Source organism: Panthera onca, chromosome A1 (genome assembly GCF_046562875.1).
Source record: "Panthera onca isolate mPanOnc1 chromosome A1, mPanOnc1 haplotype 2, whole genome shotgun sequence".
Lineage (NCBI taxonomy): Eukaryota > Metazoa > Chordata > Mammalia > Carnivora > Felidae > Panthera > Panthera onca.
Window position 1 is genome coordinate 43,985,837 of NC_138339.1, and position 15,906 is coordinate 44,001,742.

The 15,906-nt window shown below is 48.5% G+C and overlaps 1 protein-coding gene across 1 annotated transcript in view; it reads left to right on the plus strand.

Moving 5' to 3' along the window:
• Nucleotides 1–15,120, plus strand: part of SLC36A1 (solute carrier family 36 member 1) — a 182,333-nt gene extending 167,213 nt beyond the window's left edge. The window contains exons 11-12 of the mRNA XM_060634764.3: nt 10,231–10,276; nt 14,746–15,120. Of these exons, the coding sequence (XP_060490747.3) occupies nt 10,231–10,259 (29 nt within the window). The 3' untranslated portion in view covers nt 10,260–10,276; nt 14,746–15,120. The remainder of the gene's footprint in view (nt 1–10,230; nt 10,277–14,745) is intronic.
• Nucleotides 15,121–15,906: the final 786 nt, after the last annotated feature.

Here is a 15,906-nt window from a genome sequence, read left to right on the forward strand (position 1 = left end):
CTCCTTCTGGAAATAGGCAGGGCTCAGATGCAAATCCAAACCACACTGGGACAAGGGAATGCAGAGGGGTGAAAGGCTGGAACAGTGAATCTCAAAGAAAAGTTAGAAAGATGGGCAATGTTTGCCCTTCTGGCCCCACCACTGTCCTTTGTGTCCCCTCCCCCACAGAGGCTGCCAACTGGCCTAACTCAGAGGTGCACAGATCCCCAGCCCCTTCCGCTTTGCTCTGGAAATACATTCACGCTGCCTCCGTATCCAGTTCCCCAGTGGTTTTCCTTTTCTGGTCACTGTGTATAAGAGGGAGCACCGCCTTGGAGTAAAACATCCCAGGGTCAGATATCAACTCAGTCCCTGCCATGCTGTGTGGAGTTAGGCAAGTTCCTTACCCTCTCTGACTCCCAAGTTACTCATTTGTACAATGGTGGGCTCGACTAGCTTTCCTCAAAATGTAATTCATGGATCAGCTCCACAGAAGCCCCCAGAAACTTTGCTGAAATGCAGATCCTCGCACTTCCAACCAGATAAAATGAGCAAACGAATTTGGAGACATCTTATTTAAATTTTGCATTTACATAAGTAATACATGGTAATTTTCCTTGTGAAATAATAAAACATTACATGGAAGGTTAAAGCCCTCTTTGTTACTACCACAAATACCTACTGCAAAGGTGACCAGTATAATCATCTAGGTGTGTGACCTTTGTAGATATTTATATCCATACATAGATATTCCAGAAGGAAATATATAGCATTTGGGGCCTTTTATTTGTCTGGGGAAAGAGAGTGGTTGTGAAAATCGCATCTTGTGTATCATTCCATGACTTACTCAGCAGTTTGTCGTGGGGTCTTTTCGTGGAGTTCACACAGATCCACCCACGCTTGGAGCTCTCCAGGTCATTCTGGGGCTCACTCCAGTTTGAGAACCACTGAGCTAGATAAACACTGACATCATACCTTATGAGTCTGATTGTAACGTAGAGAAGGGGCAGAGTTAGCAGGATATTTCCCAGGGATGAGGGGAAGTGTAGCCTGACAGGAGAGTCTTGCAGCTGGACTCCACTGCTCAGGTAGGGCCCCCCACTTTCCCTTCCCTTCCTCCTAGGTCCCCTCCACTTCCCTTCCAGGGCCTGTACCTTCGGGCCACGCCCCCCTTCCCTTGCCAGCCCCTGGTCACCCTGATGTCATCTGTGCAGGCAGGGACTGACTCAGGCTCTTCTACCCCCCAGAAGGCAGCTCCCTGTGGCTCGTGATGAAGCCAGACTGGTTTGACCTGGTAAGGTAGGTCGTGCTTTCCCAGTACCTCTGCTCTGGGGAACTTCAAGCACACACCATGTGGCTCTGTGGGGAATTCAGGAGCTGTCTGGGTCTAGAGTAGTGGCAATCTCTTCACTGTCCTCAAGGCTCTGCCATAAATGTGGGACCTTAAGCAAGCCCCTGTCCTCAGAGCTTCCCCCTCCCCAACTGTAAAATAATCAGTAATCTCTATGCCTGACAAGCACATCTTTCAAGCAAAGCTATGCGAGTTTTGTTGAATGAATACAAGTTGAAAAGTCCTTTCCAACTCCCAAGGACTATGAATTTAGGGCCACCATTATGAATAAAATTCTTACCGCGTGCGTAGCTCTAGACTGGGAACGGAAATGGAACCCTGGAAAAGAATTGATGCAAACATCTTAGCTAGGAGTCCAGTCATCCAGTCAATCAATATTTGCCTAGAGTCTAGCATAGGACAGGAATGGAAGAACCAGGTGAAAGCAGTCAAGAAAGGTCAAGAAGGGCAGTACCTGGGTGGCTCAGTTGGTTAAGCATCCAACTCTTGGTTTCGGCTCATGATCTCATGGTTCATGAGTTTGAGCCCCATGTCAGGTTCCGCGCTCGCCGCGCAGAGCCTGCTTGGAATCCTCTCTCTCCCTCTCTCTCTGCCTCTTCCCTGATCGTGCTCTCTCTCTCTCTCTCTCTCAAAATAAATAAATAAACTTTAAAAAAAAGAAGAAAGGACAAGGGGTCCACTCACAAGCATGGGGGTCAGGAGAGAGGTAAGTGGAGATTGTGGTCACACAGAGTATGGATCCTGCAGAAAGGTCAGAGGAGAAAAGCATTCAGTGGGAAGATGAAGTCTACGGAGAGTGGAAGCAACAGATACAATACGGAGAGTGTAACAGACTCTGAATAAATGTTTGCTAAACTGAATAGAGAGATTGTTACAGAGACCAACTCATGATAAATGGATACATGGAAATAGATGAGTTTATTAAATAGATGAGGGAAATAAGCAGATGAAAGTAAGTTAGCAAAGCATGGATGGACGGACACAGAGATGGATGGGTAGATGGATGGATGGATGGATGGATGAGTGGTTGGATGATGGATGAATGGATGGGCAAGAAGAGAGGTAGATAATCTCGGTCCAGGATTATTGGATTTTGGATCACATGTCTATGTTTAGATTTGGGTCCCTCTGTTTACTGACTCCTACTGGCCATGTAACCAATGAGGGGGTTGTACTAAAAACAGAGATCATCAGTCCAGTGTGCCACCTTCCCCAGGAAATTATGAGAACTGCCTGAAAGACGAGCTGAGACAAAGCCTTGCCTAAAACCGCATGCAGGGGTGCCTGGGTGGCTCAGCCGGTTAAGCGTCCGACTTCGGCTCAGGTCATAATCTTGCGGTCCGGGAGTTCGAGCCCCGTGTCGGGCTCTGTGCTGCCAGCTCGGAGCCTGGAGCCTGCTTCGGGTCCTGTGTCTCCCTCTCTCTCTGTTCCTCCCTGTGCAGGCAAGGACTGCCTTCAGCATAGGGAATAGAGCCAACGATACTGTAACATTGTCCGACAGTGGCAGATGGTAGCTATACCAGCGGTAAGCCTGGAATAATGCGTAGAGAAGTTGAATCACTATGTTGTACCCCTTGGAACTAATGTGAGATTGTGTGTCAGCCATACGCAGATTTTAAAAATTAAAAAAAAAAAAAAAAAGTGTGACTGATAGAGGAATCGATGTAGGACCCGGAATTTATATGACACACTGTAGATCCTACTCCTCTGAGTGGCAGTTGAGTAAACCGAGGGCCTGGTGTGTCGGGGCAGCCTGAGGCCTATGTCTGGGCCACACGCTTCTGCCGCGCCATCCAAAGCATGCCATCCTCCCTGACACAGCCCCTCTACTGTGATGCTCAGCTCGGCTTCCCTCTTCAGAATCACCCTGATAATCCAGCCTCCAGGGCAGCGTCCAGAGCCCAGCAAGAGCAGAATCACCTGGGTGCCTACTGACAAGCGTGGCTTGTGGGTCCCCTCCCCTGTCCCCTGAATCAGAGGACTTTGAGGTGCCCAGGTTGAGGAGAGCCGGCTGGGCGCCTTGCACACAGCGACTGGTCAATAAATAACCTCTTCATTTTGCAGCTGCTTTGCTCGTCCAGATTCATTGGTTCGAGTGTGGTGGGGTTGAGGCTTGAACACCGCTCTCCCGCTGCCTATTCCGGGGCCCCTACCAGTGCCTCCCTCCCCACCCCCCGCCCCCACCACCCGAGGCAAGGAAATGGCCCAAATGGCCTCTTGATGGCCCTCGGCTCTAAGATTTCAGACCCCTCAATAACTGCCTGACCCAGGCTGCGGATTTCAAGCTAAGCCCACTGGCTTTCTCCAGGCTGCTGCTGGGATCCTTGAAAACCCAGGGATAAGGGAGGCCTAAGGGAGATAAGTGGTTCTTGTTCCTCCTCCCATCTGGCTGCCACCCAGATGAAGGCCACTCTGATGCTTCTAGTAAAGTCCCAGGCATGGAGCCATGGGGCCTTGCAGGAGAAGTACTTGTAGAAACACCAAGGTTGTTTCCCACAGTTGTTCTTGGCCCTAGCTGTTCATTGCAATCACCCGGGGGTGGGGGTGGGGGGGCGCAGCTTTACAAAATATTGCTCCCTGGGCCCACCCCAGAGACTCTGAATTCATTGGGATGAGGTGCAAGCCTGGGCATCGGACTCTTCAGACTCCCTAGGTGGTGCCAGTGTGGAGCCAGGATTAGGAAGCAGGGCTCAGAGGCATCCCCTCTCCAGGGATTTGCTGTGCTTTCCAGCTGGAGTGCTAAGCATTGAATCTGCATTTTCCAGATGGGGAAAAGGAGACTCAGGAACCTTGGGCAACATGTCCCAGAGCACATAGTGGGCTCCTTAAAAGGTGGGGAAACCAACCCCATCTACCTGGTGCAGAAGGGGAATTTAATGCACGGGTATGAGCCCAGAGACTAAGAAGGCAGGGGTGACTGTCAGACCTCCCCCAAAGAGAAGAACCAGGAATGAGGGGACAGGCCACTCAGGCTGTCTCCCCCTCCCCCTAGAAGGACGCCCCTCCTCTCAAAATCCAGATTGCTTACTGGGGTGGGGTTGGCTGAACTTGGGTCCCTTGCAGGGCTGGGATGAGGGGAGGCTGACCCTGTGCTTGTCTGACCCTGAGAGTGAGCCCATCCTTAAATTTTGCCCCCTAGGTGCCTTAGACCTTTGGTGCCCGTCACCCTAGCGCTAGGCCAGGCCTGTACTTAGAGGGCACTCGGAGTGACTGCCCACTGAGACCACATCAAATAGGTACTGGATGCCTCCCCAAAGGACATCTGGATACTGTTAGTGAGAGGAGGGACATAGATGCTGGGCAGGTGAAAATACCTGTGCTCGTGCCCAGGCTTTGGAGCAGAGCAGTCAAAAACATGACTCTGGAGTTGGCGGATGCTGGATTTAAATCCAGGGCCTTCCCTTAATATTTACCCGATTTCCGTCAAATCGGCTTGCTCTCAGAGTTTCGATGTGTTTATCTGCAAAATGATGCTAGCAATGGTACCATTGGGTGACCTCCGTCTTCTGCCTCTTCATGTCCTTACCCCTGTACCAACAATGTTCTCAAATTTTCCAGTGAGGTCACCTAACTGCAAGGGAGAGTGGTCTTGGGTCCCTGGTGGTCTGGGGATAGAGTCTGAAACCACTCACAGCAAGTACTACCTTCTCTGAGACGCACATCAGCCACGCCACCGGCAGGTCCACTGGGGGCCTGTACCCCAGGAAGCCAGGGTCTGTGTCCACAAAAGAGACGCACGCAGGAATGGTCATGGCGATGTCACTCAGAAGATCCAAAAACTGGACACAAGCCAAATGTCCGTTGGTCGCAAAATAGGTAAACGGAGCAGTACGCACGACCGTGGAAAACAGGGAACCGGTGTGCGCAAATGGCATAGATGAATCTCAGACCGTATGTGGAGGGAAGGAAGCCAGAGCCCAAACAGCACAGGCTCTGTAACATGCGGAGCTCAGGAACAGGCAAAACTAATTCTCTGAGCTATACTATAGAAATCAGTGAGCTTCGTTGTATGTAATGACAACTAAAAAAAAAAAATTTTTTTAATTTAGGGGCACCTGGGTGGCTCAGTCGGTTGAGCGTCCGACTTTGGCTCAGGTCATGATCTCACAGTCCGTGGGTTCGAGCCCCGCGTCCGGCTCTGTGCTGACCTCTTGGAGCCTGGAGCCTGCTTTGGATTCTGTGGCTCCTTCTCTCTCTGCCCCTCCCCTGCTCGCACTCTGTCTCTCTTTCCCTCAAAATAAATAAACATTTAAAAATTTTTTTTGTAATTTAAAAAAAGGAAAACTATGTGATTTTTGCAATCTACCCAAATATGTTTGTACTTACTTTAACAGCGATTTCCCCTGAAACGTCTCCTGGAACATAGGCCTTGTGTTTTGGGTGTATTTCTGTCGCTCCTTCCCAGGGCCCACCTGCCCTTGCAGGCACACTCCCAAGTTAAGAAGCTCCCCTCCACCACCACCCCCGCCCCACCCCCACTCCAATTTGCATCATCTCCATAAACCTCCAGAGCCAAGAGTCACAAAGTAGCGGCTGTGAGCCACAGTCAGCCCTCCTCACGTTCTATTTGACTCACGCTTTGTTTTTTTAATTCTTAATTTCAAAAAAAAACAAAAACAAAACAAAAAACCCCAGCTTTACTTCCTTGCCAACTTCTAAAAATTGGGAATTTTTACAGAAAAAGGCAGGCTTGTCTTGAAATTCCGGATGATTTAAAAAGGGGGGGCTTGTTGGCAGCAAAGCGCTGGAGCTCAGATGCTGCGGGTTATGGATGGGACACGAGTGCATTGACCCCAGCCCCACCAGGCCTGCCTCGCTCATTCTCGTGGCTTCCCTGGCCTCTGCTAGCGTTTCCATGTGTGTGCTTGCTCTCTCACCTCTGTCTCAAACCTCTGCTGCTCCCCCATCCAAGTCCTTCCCTGGCTTCCATGTCCCTCCTTCAGGAAGCTTCCCATATAGGCCACCCAACGCCGTGCTCTCCCTTCTAGTTGAGGGGCCCGTAAACTACAGCCCGGGGGCCAGTTCCCCACCACCTGCTTTTGCACCGCCTATCACCTGAGAATGGTGCCACATTTTTAAACGATTGAAAACATCAAATCCAGTGTAATACTTTGTAACGCGTGAAGTTGAACTCTCTGTGTCCATACATAGTTTTATTGGAAACCAAGCACGATTGTTCATTACGTATTGCCTGTGACTGCTTTCATGGCACACTGGCAGAGGTAAGTAGTTGCAACAGAGACAGTGTGGCCCAAAAAGCGTAAAATACTTGCCATCTGGCTTTTTACAGAAAAGGTGTGCCGACCTCTGCTGCGGCTCTAGCCTTCCATGGGATTGTTGCTCTATGACCTTAACACACTTTGCTGTGCGGATAATGAGATAATTTGCTGTCTTATATTCTTTAATGAGGTTGTGTCATATGCCTCCTTTGTACCACTCCCTCCATGGTCTTAACTGTGGTGGAGCAGATTGTTCTCTGCCTTAGGGCTTGGGAGAGCCGGAACAGCCTGAACCCCTGAAGTGGATTTGGAAAGAGTCTGAGGACGATGTCCAACCTAAAATGCCAAAGGAGACACACACTTGAATACCTACTTCCTCTTTCATTGTCGCTGTTTACAGGAACCCTGGAACTCCAAGTCGCTAGCCCTGGAAGGAACTTCAGAGCGCCTTCCATATATCCATCCATCCACCCATCCATCCATCCATCCACCCATCCATCCATCCATCCATCCACCCATCCATCCATCCATCCACCCATCCATCCATCCACCCATCCATCCATCCATCAAGTTGTTCATTCATTCATTCACTCACCCAACACTATCAGTTACTCCTGTATGTCCGGTATTGTGCTGGCTTAGACTGTAGGTAAAACTTGGTTTCTGCCTCCAAGGAACACAGAGCTTCGTGAGTGAGACAAGTCCAAGGCCAAGTCAGTCATATTTCTGCATGAAAATCCTTCAAGGGAGATGTGAGCACACAGCCAAAAGAGATGCTAACTCTAACTCCTTAACTCTGCAATTGAAGAACATGAGCTTAACCAGAGAAGGCAAGAAGCTTGCCCAATGTCTCACTGCAAGTTAGTGACAGACCTGGAATGAGAGTCCTTTCCCCACGTCCGCTTGTTGGCACCTGACTTCTTCACTTCTTCTTTCGCTCACTCAGGCAACAAATATTGCGCAGTCCCTCCCAGATGCCAAGCGCCACGCTGGGTGCTGGGCATGCAGTAGCGAGCAAGACAGACACACTTCCTGCCCGCCAGCGCTTCCATAGGGGGCTGGAGACAGAAAACAAGCACATCAGCAAATAGATCAGTCGGATGATTGTCGCGAGCTGTGCGCTCTGAAGAGAATAAAGCAGAGGCAGGGCTAGAGCAGCTCGGGGCTGCTCCGGTACCATGGCCAGGGAAGGCCGCTCTGGCCAGATGAGCTGGGAGGGGACCCGGGGCCACCAGGAGCCAGCCGCACAGACAAGACAGGTGCCAGTCCCGGCAGAAGGAGCAGCACCAGCCAGGCCTTGTCTTGTGCGACCTGCAGGATCCAACCCCTTACTCTGCTTTGAACAAAGAACCGAAAACTGGAAGATGTCTTGAGGTGATTGATCTTTTTGGGGTTTGGCTCCAGTTTTTTGCTTGTTTGGGGTCCGACTGCTCGTACTAGATGGAAGCCGCACAGAAGGAGCTGCTCGATCACCACTTTGTCCCCAGGGCCCAATGGGGGGTGTTGAGGTGGAAAGTCAGTGGGTTTGTGTCTAAGTGCTCCTCCACTGATGGTAAGTGAGGCTCTGTAGGGTGCCAGTTGGTTACCAAAAAGTAACAAAGCCTCCTTCTCCCCTCCCATAATTGCCCCACTTAGTTCATTAAAGGATTATCCCTGAGACTGGGTTGGTGGGGGGGGGGGGGCAACCTGGGAGTTCTGGCAGCAGCACAACCTCTCTGAGGCCTGGGGGCCCCCAACAGGGGCAGCAAACAACTGGGTTGGGATCAGGGAGTCCTGGGTCTAATCCTAGCTCTGCCCCTGAGTGACTGTGTGACCTTGGGCGGGTATCCTCCCCTTTCTGGGCCTCAGTTCTCTCATCTACGCAATGAATAAGGTTGAGGTGAGAAGAGTGGCTTCAAACTATGCTTCAAGAAGTCCTAGAGTCCCAAAGAAGGGTTCCTAGGGGTCGCCTTGCAGGGAGAAGCAGAAGATAGGACACATAGAAGTGGGACCCCCCCACCCCACTCTTTTCAACTGGAACAACCCTACTGTAATCTGTTTCTCATGCTGGGTTTCTTCATAAGGAGGTGATATATGCAGTGGTAATGAAAGCAAACATTGGGGTTCCTGGGTGGCCCAGTTGGGTGAGTGTCTGACTCTTGATTTTGGCTCAGGTCATGATGCCGGGGCCATGGGATCGAGCCCCTCATCAGGCTCCATGCTGAGTGTGGAACCTCCTTAAGACTCTTCCTCTCTTTCTCTCTCCCTCTGTCCCTCCCTCCCCCCACCCACCATCATGCACGCTCTCTCTCTCTGACAAAAAAAATACTAAAAAATTAAAAAATGTTTAAAAAGAAAGCAAACATTGACCCCTCACACCTTGTCGGCTGCATGTTGTGCAAAAAATGTGTGCAAAGTGCTTAGCGCAGTAATCCTGCATAGCATTTGTATCACGAGGATGCACATTTCCAGGAAACTGAGGCCGTTCAATATCCTAGGGTCCAGGAGCTCAGCTAGGATGCAAACACTTGGAATCAGGCCCCTTTCAACTGCCCCTTGATCAAGAGTACAGACGTTTTGTATAAGGCTGATAGGCTTTTGAGGGTTCTGCCAGTTACTAACGCTGTGGCCTTGAGTACCTGGAAGGTTCCTGAAGGAGATGATACACGTGAGATGCTTAACATCATACTTGGCTTATGGGGAAGGCTCAGGAATCATTAGCTGTTATTATGATTATTAGTATTTTAATTTCATGTGAAGACTGATTCTATTCCTAAAATGTGCTTGGAAAGGTCTGGAGTAAATGATCCCTAAAGCTCTTCCAGTCCTGGCAGTCTCCTTCTCAGAGGGGGGGATGATGACGTGGGTGGGCAGTGTCCCGCTGCCCCGAGGGGTGGGGGCGGGGGAGAAGGTGCTGGCCAGTAAAGAAGCTTTCACTGGTTTTTACAAAATGAGAAAAACAAAGGATGAGCCAGTGAGATTTTCATAAAGTTCACTTTGTTTTATGGAAAGGACTATCTTTGAATCAGAGGTGAAGGCCCATCTAACAACAAAAATATCTGGTGATTTTTTTTAAGGAATTCTTTTTAAGTTTATGTATTTATTTTGAGAGAGAGAGAGACTGGGGGAGGCACAGGGTGAGAGGGAGACAGAGAATCCCAAGCAGGTTCCATGCTGTCAGTGCAGAGCCCAATGTGGGGCTCGAACTCACGAACCGTGAGATCATGACCTGAGCTGAAGTTGGACACTTAACCCGCTGAGCCACTTGGGTGCCCATGTCTGGTGCTTTTTGAGCACTCACTGTGTCGCCTTCCACAGAGGCTCTTGCTTAGTACTCCCAAGATCCCCCACGTCGTTGAGGAAACGGAGGTTTAGCAAAGTCACTAATTTGCCCGAGGTCCCACAGCCGAAAAGCAGCAGAGTGGACACTCACACTGAAGCCCTAGAAACAGCACAGCTCTGTTCTCTTCCCTAATATGCTGTCCATCCTGGAGCCTGCTTTCATGTTGAACAGCTGTCCTGAGATACAATTTATATGCCATCAGATTCACCTGGTTAGGAGGGTGCATGTCAAAGGCTCTCAATTATTTATCAAGTCATGCAACGACCACCACCATCTAATGTTTGCACATTTTCATCACCCCAAAAGGAAATCTCATCTCCAGCCCCTGCCAACCACTAATCTACTTTCTGTCTCTGTAGATTTGCCTACAAATGGACGCTGCGAATAAATGGAATCATACTGTAGGTGTTCTTTTGTTCCTGGCTTATTTCACTGAGCACGTTTTTGATGCACCCCTGTGGCTCATCCACGTGGTACCATGTATCATTACTTCATTTCCTTCTATGGCATAATAAAACTCCTTTGCGTGGGTATAGCCCGCTTTGTTCATCCTCTCATCAGTTGATGGACAGCGGGACTTTCTCTACTTTTTAGTTGTTAGGAGCAATGCTGCCACGAACATTTGTGTATGAGGTTTTTTGTGTGTGTGGTTTTTTTTGCGGGGGTTGGGGGGGGTTGTTAATGGTTTCTTTTCGTGGACAGGTGTTTTCATTTCTCTTGCGTAGATATGTAAGAATAGAATGGCTAGGTCATATGGTAATGCTATCCTTAGCATTTTTAAGAGCTGCCACACTGTTTCTCAAAGCAGCCATTTTCACTCCCGCCAGCAGGATATAAGGGTCAATTCCTCTACGTCCGTGTCAACACCTGTTAATACCAGCCTTCTTGGTCATTGCCATGCTAGTACATGTCAGATGGGATCTCACTGCGGTTTGGATTTGCATTTCCCCAGTGACTAAAGACATTGAGCATCTTTTCATACTCTTATTGACCTGTGGTGTATCTTCTCTGGAGATATGTCTCTTCAAATCCTTTGCCCATTTTTTAGTTAGGTTTTTTTTTATCATGATGTCGTTGAGCTGTAAGAGTTCTTTATTCTGGATACAAGTCCCTCATCAGATATACAATTTGCGAATATTTTCCCCATCCTGTGGCTTGTCTTTATCTCTTCTCAACTGTGTCATTTACAACACAAAAGTTTTCATTTTGATGATGCTCATTTTATCCATTTTTTTCCTTTTATTGCTTATGCTTTAGGGGTCATACCTAGGAATTCATTGCAATCGCAAAGATTTACCACTATATTTTCTAAGAGCTTATGGCTCCTTAATTTAGGTCAACGGTTCATATTGAACTACGGTTTGTGTTTATGAGATATAGGCATCCAAATTCATTCTTTTATATTTGCAAATCCAATTGTCCGGCACCATGTGTTGAAAAGTCTATTCTTTCCACATAGAATTGTCTTGATATCCCTGTCTGAATCAATTGACGATAGATGTAAGGGTTTATTTCTCAACCCTCGATTTTCTTCCAATGACCCAGATGCCTGTTCTTAGCCAATACCACACTGCCTTGATTACTATAGCTTTGTAGTAAGTTTTAAAGTCGGGAAGTGTGAGTCCTTTACCTTTGCTCTCCTTTTTTAAGATTGTTTTCTGGGCTCCTTGCATTTCTATATGAATTTTAGAATTAGCTTATCAAACCCTGCCCAAAAAAAAAATAGTCCCCACCTTTAAAAGTGTTCTTTCTTGGGGCGCCTAGGTGGCTTAGTTGGTTAAGCGTCCGACTTCGGCTCAGGTCACGATCTCGCGGTCTGTGGGTTCGAGCCCCGTGTCAGGCTCTGTGCTGACAGCTCAGAGCCTGGAGCCTGTTTCAGATTCTGTGTCTCCCTCTCTCTCTGCCTCTCCCCCGTTCATGCTCTGTCTCTCTCTGTCTCAAAAATAAATAAACGTTAAAAAACATAAATAAATAAATAAAAGTGTTCTTTCTCTTATGAAATACGGTGATAGGAGATAGTAATTTTTTTTTTGTAATTTCAGGGACCCCTGGGTGGCTCAGTTGGTTGGGCATCTGAATCTTGGTTTTGGCTCAGGTCATGATCTCAACGGTTTGTGAGTTCAAGCCCAGCATCGGGCTCTGTGCTGGTGGTGTGGAGCCTGCTTGTGATTATCTACTCCCCCCACCCCCGCCGCCGCCCCGCACTCTTCTCCTCCCCTGCTTGTGCTCTTTCTCTCAAAATAAAATAAACTTAAAAAAATGTTTAAAAAAATTTAGTGACCCTATTATTTGCAAAAACAAGCAAACAAATAGAGAAAACAATCCTGTGTTAGGTCCTCAAAATTGTGGGGGAATTTTACCAATCTGTGGAATCCAAAAGTGACTTAGAAAGTCCTAGAGTATGGATCAGAGTTTGAAGTAGGGCAGAGTGTGTACTGATGAGGAGGAGGAGGAAGAAGAAGGAAAACAGAGATGACATCCAGCGGGGCCCAGAGGGGTCCCTGGGCCCCTGTTGTAACATAGATCTGGCAGTGTCCTAAGGACAAGAGGTGGGATATGGAAGGCCCTGTTCGCATAAAAGTCCCACGAGACCCCTGGGGAAAAAGTCACTGTCAGCAAAGGGAACCAGAAGTTGGCCCTAAGACCAGCACCACTTGTCCAGGTGAGGGAACGCAGTGATATGGCATACCGCCTGATGTCTGAAGTTCAGGCATGGCTAACACAGACTGCGTGCTGCCTCTGAACTACACACTTTATACGCAGCATCTCATTTAACGCTGGCCACAATCCTGGAGTTCACATTGTAGTTGCTCGTTTAATTGCCTGACACAGCCCTGTCCAGAGACCATGTGAAGCACATATGTGATTTTAAGTTTCCAGGGGCCACATTTAGAAAGGAGAAAGAGGGGAGCCTGGGTGGCTCAGTCCGCTGAGCGTCCGACTTCGGCTCAGGTCATGATCTCACAGTCTGTGGGTTCGAGCCCCGCATCTGGCTCCGTGCTGACAGCCCAGAGCCTGGAGCCTGTTTCGGATTCTGTGTCTCCCTCTCTCTCTGACCCTCCCCCATTCATGCTCTGTCTCTGTCTCAAAAATAAACGTTAATAAAAAAATAATTAAAAAAAAAAAGAAAGGAGAAAGAAATAGATGAAATTCCTTTTGGTCATTATTTTTATTGAACTCTATGTAGATCCAAAATGGTTATTTCCAACAGGTCATCAATATTGAAACATTTATTAGAAGAATCTTTTTCATTCCTACTTCTTACTAACACTCTGAAATCCAATGTGTTTTTATACATGTCCAGGGCATCATGACTTAGATGCGAAATATTTGATCTGTATTTAGTTTTCACAAAATTTACAGTTGAAAAGCGGCTTCACATTCCCGTTATTTCAAGCATACTTAAAAGAGAACCGGGTATCTGCTTTTATTTATTTATTTTTAATTTTTTTAATGTTTATTTATTTTTGAAGGAGAGACACAGCATGAGCAGGGGAGGGGCAGAGAGAGAGGGAGACACAGAATCCAAAGCAGGCTCCGGGCTCTGAGCTGTCGGCACAGAACCCGATGTGGGGCTTGAACTCACAAGCTGCGAGATCACGACCTGAGCCGAAGTCGGACGCTCAACCCACTGAGCCACCCTGGTGCTCTCAAGTATCTGTTTTTAAATTTAAATTAATAAAAATTAAATAAAATTGAAATTTTTCCTTGGTCACAGCAGCCAGATTTCAAATGCTCTATAGCCGAGTGTTAGTGGCTCTGCCATTGAACCCACAGGCTAGCAGTGTTGTGGATCATGAAGGCAGTGACAAAGTCAGCTTGTGGAACACCGGGTCCCTTGCATTGTGTGGGCACACAGTAGGCATTCTTGAACATTTATCAAATAATACATAAGTGGATGGATCAGTAAGCAAATTGAGCTAGTGAGCAAATGCAATAATGAGTAAAAACCAAGCAAACTAGGCCAAATGCCCTGCCACAAGTAAGTGGCAAGGAGGGAATTCACAGCCAGGTCTGACTCATTCCAAAATCTATTGGCTGCAAGAAACATATGCGGACATAGGAAAGGAAAGCGGAAGCCTAGGCCTTTGAGCCAAGGATCATCAGGGTGTCCTTAGTGCCCTGCCAACCTGCCATAGGCCCCCTGTCATCCACCCACCCTCCCCAACCTGCTGTGCCGCCTTTGTCCCGGCCAAGCTCTAGGGATGCTCCGGGAGCCCAGAGGATGAGAGGCTGGCAGGGGCAGGTGACGCCATGAACATGGTGACAGCCGGCTGCACCACACACAAGCGCAGAGCTCTGGGCACAGGAAATGCGCACCAGCTGCATAGACAGAGCCCTCGTTTGTCCTGAAATCTACAAGACTGACCTCATCTCTGGTCACAAGTCCTGGTGCTGAGCCAAAACTGGAATGAGAAGCCCAGGGAGACTTTAGTTTCAGTCACAGGACTTCAGAGCTGGAAAGACTTGGAGACATCAGCTCATGCAAACATTTATTCTGTAGGCCCGGGAAAGGCAGAGTCCCATGCACTGTTACCCAGTGGTCTCTTTAAAAGGAAAGGCCAGCGGCGCCTGGGTGGCTCAGTCGGTTGAGCGTCCAGCTTCTGCTCGGGTCATGATCTCACAGTTCGTGGGTTCGAGCCCCACATCAGGCTCGGTGCTGACAGCTCGGAGCCTGGAGCCTGCTTTGGATTCAGTGTCTCCCTCTCTCCCTACCCCTCACCCACTCACACTGTGTGTGTCTCTCTCTCTCAAAATAATAAATAAACGTTAAAAAAAAAAAAAAAAGGAAAGGCCACATCTTACTTTTGCTGTTGCTATGGTACCATTACTTCCTTTCTCTCTAATGATACCATTTCTGGGTTCTCTTCCAGCCCCTGGCAGTCCTTCTGCTCCCCCCATGTTTCTGCACCCCACTGTTCTTCAGGGAGTAGCCACAACGCCAGAAATCTTAGCCGGTTCTGCTTTGAGCTTTTGCTGATTATTTCCTCTGCCTGAAATGCCTTTCCTGCCTTGCTCTTTACTACTCCAGCCCTCACAGTCTCCGCCTGGCTACCTAGCACCTACCTTCAAGGTCAGGCTCAAATGTCATGGCTTTGATGAAGCTTCCTCTGTCCCACTGAACTAGTTACTGTATCACCTCCTGTCCTTACTCCATCAGGCTCTCCATGGCAGCTATTGGACAATGGAGAAAACCAGGTGATTTTACCTCTGTGTTCTGGGAGGGTGTCCATGGCTGAGACCCCAAGGTTGAGAGGAAGTTGTGGAAATTAAAATTGGAAAGAAAGGGTGGGGCCGGGTGGGAGAGTGGGGCAGGTTGTGAACAGCGGAGAAGGGGGGCTCTGGGGACCCTGCTGTGAATGCCTGGAGTGGAGTTCTGGACATCTGGTCCTATGACGGGGACATTCTCGGGGAGACCTGACTTGATCCCACGTTGACAAAAAAACGGAAAACAACAGCGTTGAAGACGTGATCCCTGGCCTCCCGAGCTTCAGCTGTCGTAGAGGAGTCTCACGTATTCGTTCCTCCATTTAACAAGTGCTAACTGAGAGTTTGCTTTGTGCCAGCCACTGTCCTAGGCACTGAGAGTAAAAGTAGGTTTGTGCATGTGTGCGCGTGCGTGGGTGGGTGTGTGTGTTTGCGGAGGGAAAAGGATAAACACGTAGCTATTAATTCTTTCAATGGGCTAAGCACTGTTCTACATGCAAGAGATACAACTGTGGATGAGGCAAGTATGTTCCTGCCTTGGGAAGTTCCTGTTCTGGTGAAAGAAGACAGATATTGAATAAGCCATGACAAGTTTAACAAGTTCAGTGCATTTTATGAAAGGAGCGTAAAGAGCAGGATGGGAACACGCAGCAGGGGATCCCATCTTGATCCAGCGCCCCCTAGATGAGGCGACATTTCGTCTGCCCCTCAGAGATGAAAAACAAAGATTTCACAGATGTATGTGAAATATAGAGTGCAGGGTGCCGTGGGGGTACATCTGGAGGGCACAAAACCTCGACAGGGCTGAAAGGAAGGCCCCTTGGAGG